This window comes from Hyperolius riggenbachi, chromosome 12 (genome assembly GCF_040937935.1).
Source record: "Hyperolius riggenbachi isolate aHypRig1 chromosome 12, aHypRig1.pri, whole genome shotgun sequence".
NCBI lineage: Eukaryota > Metazoa > Chordata > Amphibia > Anura > Hyperoliidae > Hyperolius > Hyperolius riggenbachi.
The window spans coordinates 150289117-150303350 of NC_090657.1; the positions used below are offsets into that span (position 1 = coordinate 150289117).

The following is a 14234-nucleotide window of genomic DNA, read 5'->3' on the forward strand; positions in this document are numbered from 1 at the left end:
ACAATGCATCACTACTGAATATGCAAATTATCCCTTTACACCCCTGAAGCCAGGCTTTCATCCAGAACAGCTGGTGTATAGCAAGCCTATGGCTTATAATTTTACAGAGCCACACCAACCCAACATGCAGACAAATCCCTTTTGTCATTTATTTTTACTTGAATTGTTTTCATTAAAAGTTTTTGCAGAACATGTAGATAAAAAACCTTGCATCATATTGCTTACAATGTTATTCACAGGCACATTTCGACAAGCAGTCATAGGTAGGTGAAAGTCATATGAGCAGATACAACGATGCAGCTTTTTGGATATTTTCTTAGGTGGCAAGTACCAAGTAATAACGTGCATGATACAAGGCTTTTTGTCAACACACTGCATGCAGTACAACATACAGTACTACGGTAACAAAATGCAATACATTATACTACTGAATGAGCATCATTTGCGTGGAACACATTTGCTGCGTCTCTTGACATTAAATAATGCTACCAAATGCAGTGCAGAGCTCATGGCATAAAGGGTCTGAGATGACTTGCTCAAGGACACAAGTGCACAAGGATAAAATTGTGTGCCACCCTTTGGGACCAATGCAGTGGCACTGAGCCTTGTTTATTAACATACCTGATGAAAGAAATATAAGTGCCGCCACATTCTAGCCAGAGTCTTCATACTGAATCATGGTCTTGATAACTAGGGCCCACCGCCACCAGGGAATTCATACATTTCATTCACATACGGAGTCATCCCAATTGCCAGCCAGTATACCGGCAATGTAACACTCACCTATAGCTTTTGTGTAATAGTTGTAAGCTTCGTTGTAGTCCTTCTGGACGTAGAAAGCATTCCCCTTCTCCTTATAGATCTCAGCCTCCCTGCAAAGGAAAGAAATGCAGTTTAATGGCCATTTCATCCCTTGTTTAATAATTGTGTCATGGTTAGAAATCCTCCAGCCTTTAACATTTGGCCTCTATGATGAATGTTTGCAGGTGATCCTAAGCACAATGAGCACCTGCTAACACACAATACCAGAGAGCAAGCATAGACTGTGGTGAGGTGCAGCATGCAGATAATGGTAATGCATATGCAGACCGTACATTCCACTGATAACTGTATAGAGTTCACGAGAAAGCCTGACAGCTAGTAAAAGTTAATGTGAAACATGCTGGAAAACCACTGCCTAGATTTCGTTTACCTTGAGGCCGGTTTCACACTACAAGCCAGTGTTAGTGGTGCGCCTGATGCAGCACATGGCACCGTCACAAACAGGCCTTGAGGGAAAACCGTGTAATTGTGCACCGTTCCCTGTCTGGCCACCGGCCAAGTAGGAGGTGATGCACGCTTGCCGTCATTTCCTGCTTCGGGTATGCAGAAGTGCACGGAAGCGTACTGTTCAAATACACTTCCGCACAAGCACGCTACGACGGTGAATATTTACAAATACACACATTGCCATAGACTTCTGGGCCGACGTAGCTCAACAACCATGTTAACGCTGCGTCGGCCCAGAAGTCTATGGCAATGTGTGTATTTGTAAATATTCACCGTCGTAGCATGCTTGTGCGAAAGTGTATTTTAACAGTACGCTTCCGTGCACTTCTGCATACCCGAAGCAGGAAATGACGGCAAGCGTGCATCACCTCCTACTTGTGGTATGTGGCGATAATGTAGCGAAAATGTCACTTCCGTTGCGTCGTGCCGTACTGCAGAAGTATGAAAGTCTCCATAGACTTTCACTGCCCTGCGGTGGGGTGTGGTAAAAATACAGCATCGCCTCAGTGTGAAAGGGCCCTCAAGGTAACCTGAAGTGAGAGGTGTATTGGAGGCTGCCATATTTTTTTAGTTTTAAACAATACCAGTTGCCTGACTGTCCTGCTGATCTCTGGCATCAGCAGTGTGGCACCTGAAACAAGCATGCAGCTAATCTTGCCAGATTTCAGTGAGACCATCTGAACTGCATGCTGATTTAGGGTCTATGGCTAAAGCTATTAGAGGTGGAGGATCAGCAGGACATCCAGGCAACTGGTAGTATTTAAAATTAAATATATCAGCCACAGTATCCCTCTTACTTCAAGTTCTTTAAAAGGTGAAGACAAAATATCGCACATAAATAGTGGCATCGTAGTGTGCAGTGCCAGATTTAATCGGTGGCAGTCTTCATCCTACCACTAAACTTTCCCTCCAATTCCATAGTGCAGATGCATTTACTGCCATCCCACTTCTAGAAGTACAGGTCTTCATGTATCAGATCTAGTAGTATGTAGTCAAGTACTTCAAAAGGCAAAACCCTATGAAAGCTTAAAATAGCTGACACTAAATGGGGTTGATGCACAAAAGTGCGGTAATATTGGCGTGCACAGACAGCACATGGCACTATAACCCTTCCTACTAGCAGCGTGTACAGCGAGTTATGCTATTAGCGCAACCCATGGTACTCTAGTAGCGCAAGCTATGCTACGGTAACAAGCGTTACTAATGGTAACGCTCGTTAGCAATGATTGTTACTGTAGCAAAGCTCGTGCTACTCAAGTACCGTGGGTTGCGCTAATAGCACGTTGCTGGTAGGAATGGTAATATTGCCGTGCACGCCAATATTAGCACACTTTTGTGCATCAATTCAATTAAGTTTATGGTGCCCAGCTCAGCACTGCTGAACGTTCCTGTAAATAAATGGCTGGTAAGGCCTTCTCTTTGCCAGATGATATGCTTTCATGCTATACTGAGGTTTACTATAGCCGAGCACCCGATAGCTGAACCACCGCAGCCGCTCATTAGGGATAAAAGTGCTACTCTGAACTTCTAACACCACTAGTCATAGTTTGGCTATAGTTCAGCTAATCTAGTGGGGAGAATGATTCTCTAGGCCAAATTGATCTGCCAGGCTGATTGCTGGCCAAGGCATCGGGAGCTGCTGAATACATGCTAGGTCAGGCATGGGAAAACTCGGCCCTCCAGCTTTTATAGGACTTTATAAGTCCCACAATGCATTTCAGGAGTCTGACAGCCACAGTCATGACTCAAAGGCAAATGCATTGTGGGACTTGTAGTTCCGTAACAGCTGGAGGGCCGAGTCTGCCCATACCTGTGCTAGGTTCTCAGCAAACGCAGTAGTTATCGGCCAAGTTTCATCCAGCATGTACACAAGGCTTACGTTGCTGGTCTTCTACTCTCCTAGGGAGGTGGTCTTTGTGCTTGTAGAGTAGTGCTCCATCAACATTCTCCAATACTGTGTAGCAGCAGAACAGCTTCCGTCCTCTGCTGCAATAACCTTTCCCTCCCACTTGCACTATAAATCATTTGTAGGGGTTAGTACACCTGTCTGCCTCTTACTCTAACCCCGCTTATGAGGTTTCTTCTGGCCTTCAGGTGGTATGCGGTTGTCACGGCAACTAAAGGTTTCCTTTCTAGCCTCACTTTGGATGGATGTTGTGCACAATTTCTGGTTCAGGCAACCTCAAATAGAGACTTAGAGCTCCCAATTAAGCAGTACAAACCTGCAGGTCACCTACTATGGCCTCAATTCACTAAGCAGTTTAGACTAGTCTACAGATGGTTTTTAGTTTACTGATGGTTTGGTGTAATGTTTTAGACCTGTTTTTAGACCTGGTCTAACATTCAGTAATAATTATTTTTATTATTATTATTTTTATTATTATTTAGTATTTATATAGCGCCGACATATGACGCAGCGCTGTACAGTGTATATATATTGTCACTAACTGTCCCTCAAAGGAGCTCACAATCTAATCCCTACCATTGCCATATGTCTATATAAGTGTAAGTACTGTAGTCTAGGGCCAATTTTTAGGGGGAGCCAATTAGCGTATCCATATGTTTTTGGACTGTGGGAGGAAACTGGAGTGCCCGGAGGAAACGCACGCAGACACGGAGAGAACATACAAACTCTTTGCAGATAGTGCCCTGGCTGGGATTCGAACCAGGGACCCAGCGCTGCAAGGCGAGAGAGCTAACCACTACGCCACCGTGCTGCCCACAATTCACAAAGGCAAGGAGTAACCACGCACACTTTTTCTGACAGAGATTAGACCAGCTGATTTCTTGTCGGTAAAGTAATTCTGTGAGGTATTTTAGATGTGAGGATGGAACCTTTTGAATGAATTATGCAGGAGTTTAATTGTATGCAGAGGAGAGCTCATCAAAAGGAGAAGGATGTCAGTCATAGCTATTCGTTTGTGAATTGCATCTTTTGATCATTTGCCCTGCTTTACCCACCTAATTATCAAATGGTTTAGACCAGGTCTAAAAACAGGTCTAAAACATTTGGTAATGGTTAATTCCCCTTTGATTCAACTGACCAAACCATCAGTAGACTAAAAACCATCAGTAGACTAGTCTAAACTGCTTAGTGAATTGAGGCCTATATCTGAAAGCCTGAAGTACTTGGCACAATCAGTTCTTTATTCTAAACGTGCTGTATTTAAGTGGCCACTGTTCAGAATGCCTAAAGATGTATCCAAGCCTGCAGACACCAAATGAAAGCAATGATGAGGCACATAGTTGCCTGAAATACCCTAAATCAGGGGTAGGGAACCTTGGCTCTCCAGCTGTTACGGAACTACAATTCCCGCAATGCATTGCAGAAGTCTGACAGCCACAGTCATGATTAATAAAGGCAAATACCTTGTGGGACTTGTAGTTTTATCACAGCTGGTGAGCCAAGGTTCCCTACCGCTGCCCTACATCATCTCATCAAAATTACAGTAGACAGAAGAGACCTAAGTAACATTTTCAGGCACAGATCTAAAAACACTAATAACTTAGCAGTCAGAGACCCCTATTCAATTCACTTTTTCTCCTAAGCATTCTCCTAGGTATAAAAAGCCTTGCTGAGAATCCCCTTATGAAGAGATGGACTAGTCCAAAACCTGTCACTTCTGTCAGATTTCTACTGCCTACTGTAAGTGACGGCATTATAGGAGAAGTTATTTATGGCTCATTTAAAAAAAAGGTACTTATTTATATATATTTTAAATTTTACAGTTTTTCGCTGTAGTGCCCCTTTAATGTATAAAGTGAGGAATGTGACATTCTCTGACTGGCAGGAGCTGGAGGACACAGACAGACTCAAAGCATTTCTGAATTCAATACATTATAAATAAAACCAGTTAATAAAATGCAAAGTCAGCTGACAAAGCAAAAAACTGCATTTTTGGGAATGTATAACTTCTAAATGAATAATAACACTTCCACAAATGCAAATATGATAACCGTATGGGATATAAAGTAGGAAAACATGTTTTTATTGAATATTATGTCAGTGTTTTATACCGCTTTAAGAATAATTTTGATAGTAATCACCTAGGAGAAAACGTAGGAGAAAAAATGAACTGAATAAGGGTCAGAGTGTTCAGACGATACCTCTTTGTGTAAAATGGTGCCCCAACAACCCTGTCAAGAAATTACGTCCAGAAGTAGCAGAATGGATAAGTCCACATTTACCTCTGTTGGGTGTAGCTGCTCATGGTGTCATGATTGCACCACTTAAAAGAACCACTCCAGCGAAAAAAGGAAGCAGTTAAAATCTGACAGAACCAACAGGTTTTGCACTAGTACATCTCCTCATGGTGGATTCTCTGGGTTTTCCTTCATTTCACAAGGATTTCCTGAATGGCAGTTGCTAAGTCTAACTGACAAAACAGTGCACAAACATGTAGGGAGGCTGACTGGTATCTTACGGTTCTGACAATTAAACTGGTGTTCAGGAAATGCTGTTGTAAACAAAGAAAACCATGAAAAACCCCCATGAGGAGATGGACTAGTTCAAAACCTGTCAGATTTTAACTGCCTACTATTTTCTCTGGAGTGGTCCTTTAAGGTGGCCATACAAGTGCATGCCCGATCGACTATGTGACCAATTTCAGGCTGAAATCGGTCGCATTAGTCAGACATGCTGCAAGATGTAGGGCTCGATCGTGTGCATAGAGGTAACGGCAAGCAATATCAGGTTAAGTTACAAACGCAACATAACCCCCGATGCTGTCCCCCCCCTAATGTATAATGTGCCTCCTCAGTGCACTATACATTACCTGTCCATGGCTGCCGCTTATCCTCTGTCATCCGGGTGCAGTCTGTCCATACACACGCCCCACATGGAAGCTGGAGTAACAAGGGCACGTGTATGGACAAAGCACTGCGCCACGGACAGGTAATGTATAATGCAGTGAAAGGCACATTAAATATTAGGGGGATAGTGTCGGGTTGGTAAGGCAGCGGACCAGTGTCACAAGGCTGATTCCAGAAAATTTTCAGCATGAAATTGATCGGGAATCGGCCTGTGGTGTATGGGCAGCTGGCAGATCTTTCTCTAATCAGATCTGATTAGAGAGCAATTTGTGACTTGGTAGAATCTGCCCATCATAGCCAGATCTATGGGCATTTTTATACTATTAAGACTACAAGGAAGAAGGTTCCTTCTGAATCTTTGAGAGAATTTAACTTTTCTTTCCCTTGTGCTCACATAGCTAGACTCCGCAAGCTCTCTCTTCCTCTTCAAGGATTCATCAAGCTAATAGACCTACCCCCAGGATCTACTTACCTGGGGCTTCCTCCAGCCCCTTGCAGCGGACATGTCCCACTCCACAGCTCTGCTCTCAGCCAGCGGCCCGTGGTCCCCGCACGGTGTTCACACCAGGCCGTCTTCTACTGCTCCTGCGCGAGCGCCACTGTCAATCAAGTCCACGTTGTCCGGACTGTACTGCGCAGACACAGAACTAGTACAGTCTGGACAACCTGGACTTGATTGACAGCGGCACTTGTGCAGGCGCACATTGATGTCACCCTCTACACCGGCAGGGATCCTGGGCCAGCAGCTGACAGCGGAGCTGCGGCATGGGACATGTCAGCTGCAAGGGGCTGGAGGAAGCCCCAAGTAGATCAGGGGGTAAGTTAATTAGCTTGATGATGACTCCTTTCAGTACCTGCTCTGTTAGTAGGGGTAGTAATTCTGGAGCTCTGCTGGATTGGAGAGGAGTTAACAGCACTGAAAGCAATAGAGCATCTCATAAGTGAAACTAGAGCAGACCTTAATCTCAGGATGGAGGGTTAAGCAGCAGCATTAAAAAAACACACCTCTATATAGGATTCTGCATAAAAACATGGAGAATGAGGGCTACTAACAGGAAGGGAGACTTCATCTTATACCCAGAGGATAGGGATATGAGGTTTCTGTCGACAAACAAGCAGAAGAAAATGGAAGGTGTATATTGATGGGAGAGTGCAAGAATATGAGTATGTAATCAGGGCAGAATGATGGAGAAAGAAAAGGATAGCCTATGTGCTGCTATATCCAAAGTTCCTCCACAGGAAACAGGATATGTCTGCTATACCAGCAGATGGCCTGACCTGCTGGACAGACAGCTATAAATAAAACATAACAACATGGCTATTTGTGAGACTATACACTTGCCTTCATAACACAAAACTGTCCATAGCAGGTTATAAAGGCCATTGTTTATTTGTGAATGACCCGGCCATTAACTATTCATTCAGTCTGTATATTGTGTCACCAATCTACTTCCTGCATCAAGTTCATCTTTGCAACTGTAACAATGCCCTATTCCTCTCCCACTTTTCAAGATGCAGGGATGTCCATCTTGGAACTAACAACACATTCTTTCTGGTGAAGCCAACTCCTGTATCATCATGCATAAGAGACGGAAATGAAGTCCTATAGCCATACACTGGTCGATTTGCCATCAGATTGACCAACAGATAGACCCCTCTCTGATCGAATCTGATCAGAGAGGGATCGCATGGCTGCCTTTACTGCAAACAGATTGTGAATAGATTTCCGCATGAAATCGATTCAGCATCTGTGAAGCTGTCGCCCCCCCCCCCCCCCTCCGGCCAGCTATACATTACCTACTCCGCCGGCGCGAGACCCCCGAATGCCCGACGACTGACGCTAGCTGCAATACATTTCCTGGTCCGCCGGCGCGTGTCCCCGCTCTCTCCGCTGTCTTATTCTCCGCGCTGGGCTCCGAGTCTAGCTGGCTTCTCTGAACTTCGGACCAGGAAATGTATTGCAGCTAGCGTCAGTTGTCGGGCATTCGAACGCCGCTATCGACGCAATTGAGCAAAATCTTCCACACGGGCGTATCGACGGGAACGATTTGATTTCGGATAGAAATCGATCGTTCTGTCAGCGTTTGCGCAATGATTTAACAGCAGATTCGATTACAGTGATTGAATCTGCTGTATATCGGCGGGAAAATCGTTAGGTGTATGGGCCCCTTAATAAAAAAGTGTTCTCTGCATTTGTGTTTATCAATGCATTTTCTACGCCTTGTGTATATGACTGGTCAGCTGACCTTTTTATGTATGTAGCTGCTTGTTTTCCTAGTAAACAGTCCCTAGACAGTGCATGCTGTGTTTACTTGCATAAAGTGCCCTAAAACGAATTACTGTGTAACGCCACATGCCCATGAATGCATTGTTTCATGCTGGAGTATTCGGGGCATTTAAAGGATTTGTCCTTTAACCCTTACTTTGGTCAAACTGAAATAAAGAAGGGGTAGTGAAAGGTTAGGGACTTAGCAAACCTGTGATTTCCCCACCTCTTGTTTCCACCCCATTCCTTTAGATTGTAAGCTCGCAAGGGCAGGGCTTTCACCCTTTTGTGTCATGGAATGTTATTAATTTAATTGCTTGCACTCTGTTAGAGATTTATACATTTAGTCATCATGTTAAATCAAATTGTAATCAGCAGTGCTGTATTGTGTATCAGTGTTCATATTTGATGTATATCATTGTCTGTATCATTATGTATCCCTTGTTTGTTTTCTTACATTGTACAGCGCCACGGAATATGTTGGCGCTTTATAAATAAATAATAATAATTACAGTCTCAAATGTAGTTGCAATAACAATTATCTTTGATTGTACAAGAATTACAATCAGGAATTTATATTTTATAGATCTGGTCTCATGTACTGGTATCTGGTGGCTATATCTGTGAGAGCACAGCATGGCTAAAATATTCCCATAGTGAAGAATTTAAAGTGAACTAGAGATGGTTCACTAGGCTTAATTTCTACTTGCCTGGGGCTTCCTCCAGCCCCATGAGCAGTCCTGAGTCCCTCGCTGACCTCCTCGCCCCCTCCGTAAAGCAAATATGACTGGCAATTCAGCCAGTCACGGCCTTCTGCACACGCTCGGCAGCACGTGCACCCTCGTCGCGCTGCCTGCGCCTGGAGAGGGGCACGCACGGCGCACCGCGGTGGATTCTTCAAAAGAATTGCGGGATTACTGGTAGTCTTATCTAACCAACCGATTACTGATCCCCTAATAGTAAGGTACACACCTGCCACCGAGTGAGGATTCAGAGCACTGCTTTAATGCAATTTCTAGTCAGATCAACAGGTCCAATCGATAATTTCCGTCATGCCCAATCTGCTTCTGACCAATTTTCAGCACAATACTACACAAAATCGATCCCGATTTGGACCAGACCGAGCATGTCAGAAGTTATTGATTTTACCCACTGCATTGCCTGTACCTATCATTACTAGCTGCAGGAAATAATTTTGAGTCTTTTGCACCCACAATAAAAAGAATCTAGCTCTGCACCTGTTTCCTCAACAGCTTTTGTTTACTACTTACGCAAGCACAGGTGCACTTTTCATGTTTAATATTTAAACTACAGTACATATGAATGGCACATTTAAGTACATTTTATGAGTTAATTTGATTTGAGTTATTTTTGCCATCTTCCCACGCATGGGTATTTTTGAGAATGAGTGGAGAGATGTGGGATGAAAGCAGCAGCCTGTAATCTAGACAGAAGATTACATGATACAAGTTGAGCAACACATTGCTACAGTGTGAGAATAAGGCTCCTTTCACACCGTTTATCAATCTGCCCAGTGGATTTGAATAATCATAAAATTGTGCCATTGTGATAAATATAGTAAATTATGACTAATTGATTGGAAATTATTATATCGATCTAAATAAAGAATCATTCATATAAAATGTTCCATTATTATATCTATCGCGAACAATTGCTGACACTTTATTTTCAATTTGAAATAAAGAAGCGTTCATAAAAATTGTACTGTTGATGGGCACCTTTAACCACTTCACATCCAGACCTTGTTTCCCACTTATGGACTAGAGCAGTATTGACAGTTAAGCTATGTCCTTATTTAATCAGAAATAACTTTATCCCTACTTAGGATACAGAAGTGAACTATATATGGTTTTTTTCAAAACAAACTAGGATTTTATTGTATGCCATTTTTTTCCTTTTACAATTTTGTTCTCTACGAATTAAAACCAGGAAAAAAAACAGAATAAAAAAAAACACATTCCTCACTTTTACCAATTCCAGTTTCAAAATAAAAAGTGCTACTGTAGATAAAACACACAGATTTTGTTTGCCTATTCTTACCGCTCATCACAAATCTTAGATTATGTTCCTGTCACAATTTATGGTGAAGATATCTGATGCTGACATAATGCTACAATGTGTATTTTTCACTATGAACTGAGAAAAAAGTATTTTTAATGGCAAACATCAGCTCAGGAAACATATATTCCCGTTCACCAATTAGTGCTGCAGCATATAGTGCCAGAAATGTGCACAAGAGCAAGCCCAATCCCGCACAGCACTGCTTCTGCTACAAGACGTATATCTACTGACTCGTGGCTTAGATGAAGTCACAGAAGACGTAGATATACTGCAGTGGTGGATAAAGTGGTTAAGGTATCTGTGCCCCGGCGGCGTGTTCCATGAGTGCATACACACAACTGAGTCATGGAGAACAGGCAATGGTGTTCGGGGATGGATATGGACACAGGAGAAAGCTTGTCAGGTGAGTGCGTTCTGCTGAGAATACTCTGCAAGGGTCCCATGGGGGCACTAATAATAGGAGGGAGACCTAGGGGCCCATCAGCGGGCCCTGTTTTGCACGGTTTCATAGATTTTTTTTATAGTTTTCAAGCTGCAATCTATTAAAAATCTATTTACGCTGTGTGTCAGGAATATATCCCTCTGATCAGAGAGGGATCTATCTTTTGGGCATTTCGAGTGGCCATCTAGTAGTGTATGGCCACATTTAGTATCTCCAGAGGCCTCCCATGTCTTCCTTACTCTCACCACTGATGGCCAGGACAGTCTTCTCCTTTGCAGTAATGCTCCAGTTCGTGTACAAGTGCAGCATGGACAGCCAACGCAGTAGAACAAAACCGTTTGTGCATGGAGGAAAAAGCCATACATGAGCCTCTTTATGTAACTGTGACGGCACAACCATACTTGCACAGAATGCCTGCGCTCGTACACAGAGGGGAGATTTATCTTCAGCGGAACACACTATGGGAATGGTAGGTTCCTGGATGGATCGGTAAGCCTCTGGACTATCCAGAGGTTCCCCCATCTGAGGTAAGTAGCTAACTTTTTTTTTCTTTCATTACAGGTACTCTTTAACCTCATTTTAAAACATCCATTTTTTGCACTTTAAAACAGAGGTTTTAAAGGATCTGTTTTGCAGGGCAGAGGATCGGGCTGCAGCCACGGGTGCTCCTGGGGGGCACGCACTTTCACGTGCGTGGCTACTTTGCTGCCGTCTATGAGCTGGAAGTTCTAAAAAAAAAAAAAAACACCTTTGCAATGGCAGTAATGTTTTTCAGTACATCTTATTACACACGAGTCATGTAAATGTTGTATGAGTGCACAGAGGTGTATTAAACACCGTGTTTTTTGGCCTAGGAAATTAGATTTTTCCACCAGTTAAAAGGTTTCTTTACAGTAAAGGTGGCCATACAGACGACTTGGCAGCCAATTGACCATCTGATTTGGTTATTATAATCGGATCGGTGGAAATCATTGCTGCCAAGAGCATGCCTGATCCACGACGCAACTCATTTTGGGCGGAAATTGGTTGCATGTATGGATCGGACATGCTGCAAGTTGTGGAGTCAACATGCTCCATAGGGTGTGCATTGGTAGCCGCATGCGGTATCAGAACTAGCAACAAAACCCCCGGCACTGTCTCCCCTTTTGTAAAATGCCTCTCTGCTCGTTTGCAGATAGGTATTTAGCATTAAATAGTGAGAAGTCTCCGAGCACCCGTGTGATCCAGCCATTAGGCACCTCCGCAGTAAGCTCCCAGTGGAGAACCTGTATGCAGAAAACTGTGTGTGTGCCTAGAGAAGTGCCACATGAGGCTGTCCATAGTCTGGCACTGTGCTTGGAAGATCATTATGATTTATACTGCCATATGGGCATCCAGAACCTTATACAATATGCCTGCTGTCCATGTGTGTTGTATGAGCACTTTGGAGGCTATTGGAATAAAACCAGCGTTACTTCCACAGCATTACAGAGAGGTGAACAGGAATGGCTGCATTAAGCTTTCCCTATGGGGGAATCTAATGGACAAGAATTTCATCAGCAAGGCGCTGAGTCTGTCAGTAATTGAGACCACATGTCACATAAAGGTCCAGCATACTGCACTTTCAAACATCAAAAAACAATTAACCCTTCGCAAACTCGCATGCAAATGTTTAAACAAATGCATTCACAAATTTACTCATCCGGACACCACTGTTATCCCTACAGCCAAGTTAAAATCCGGGGTCTTAGTTCACAAAAGAATGCATTCTCTTGCTTAGTCACATACACTGCGCAGAAGTACCCAGGTAATCGTAGGTGTCCTAACTCTGGCCCTGTAACATGCATAGTGCAGGCATGCAAACATTCATTGCATCAATCCAATCTAAGGAGTAGGAGCACACATCCTGACAACCTCTCCTGGGACAGATAGCGCATCATCGCAATCGCACAGGGGAGCTAACGTAATATATCCATGCGCACAATGCACATACACCAGCTTAGATTGTAAGTCTCTGGCAGGGTCCTCCCTTTCCTAGTGTAGTCTACAGGATTGTGTGCTCCTTTCCTATGACAGCATGAATTTGTCCTATTATGGGCCTACCTAACCAGCCCATAATCGCATAATCATAAATCTTGTACTGTTTGCCTTGTAAAACTTTGTTCTATGTTGTATAACCTTACTACAGCTGTCATTCTTGTATCATTGTACATGCACTGCATAATATGTTGGCACTTTACAAATACAATAAATAATAATAATAATAATGCTGCACTCCCTCCTTCCGGTCTGTGTTTTTTGTCAGCATGCCGGAGAGATACGTAGAGGGCGCACTTCTCTTGCGCAAACTACCCGAAGTGACGGGACCCAGTATGTATAAAACTTTTTACTCAAGTTGTCTCTGGTCAGTCAACGCCAGTTGTCGAATACTACGCATGCACAGCCAGGCCTCCTGCTGGGAGAGTTCTCCAGCTGTGCAGTAGTACTGCGCAGGTACACAACACTCCCAGGAACAGGAGTGCAATGGAGGCACGTGTGCACAGCAAGGCCTTGCATGCGCAGTGCACGGCAACAGGGGGCAACTGACAGATATACCTGGATGGCCAGAAGAGGATCAAGGTGGCCCGGGATGACGGTGATGTAGCCAATGGCCTTTTTGTCTCAGGTTTCCTTTAAAGCCTCGTACACACGCCTGACTTAAGTCAGCTGAGATGATGACGCCTCAGCCGACAGACAGGCGTATGTACCGGCTGCTGGTAACCCCCGAACGATCTGCCAGACGGACCTACTCAATCCCAGCGACGCGGATCCTCCAAAAATCCTATTGTACGCGCGGCTTCCCCTGCCTGGCAACACAGCGTGTCGACAGTTACACAGCTGACACGCGTGTGCGCAGCCCAGCGATGTTACCCAAGGGGGATAAGCTCCTGATCCCTGATGGGCGACATTAGTTGGTAATGCTATGCACCCTAAAAAGGCCAAACACGATACAATAAAATGATCCGATTTTACAGTAATTCAATAAAACCGATCGTATCTCACGGAAAAAATTGAAAGCTTTTTTTATTCGACTGAAAAATCTGATCGGATTTACCGTTTTTTTTCCGATTTAAATCGATCCGGGATGCCAGATATTTCTCTTCAATTTCTACTAAAGATTGTATGGCGTGTGTTGGATTTTCAATTAATATACACACCCTAGCAATTTTCTCAGAATTACCAATCATTTTTTTCATAACTGAGGTAAAATTGAACAGGTGTGTGGTACATTGTAACATTTCAAAAATATGACCAATCAGTAAGAAAAATTGATTGCAATTCTTAAATTGAACAGATATTTTAAAAATTGTATGGTGTGTGGCCACCTTAAGGCAGAAGGAATGT

At 43.5% G+C, this 14234-nt stretch overlaps 1 protein-coding gene across 2 annotated transcripts in view; it reads right to left on the bottom strand.

The window, feature by feature from the left end:
- DNAJC7 (DnaJ heat shock protein family (Hsp40) member C7) overlaps nucleotides 1-14234 on the bottom strand; it is a 67259-nt gene that overhangs the window by 44017 nt on the left and 9008 nt on the right. For both annotated transcript variants that reach the window (XM_068264307.1, XM_068264306.1), the window contains exon 2: nucleotides 784-872. In XM_068264307.1, the coding sequence (XP_068120408.1) occupies nucleotides 784-872 (89 nt within the window). The remainder of the gene's footprint in view (nucleotides 1-783; nucleotides 873-14234) is intronic.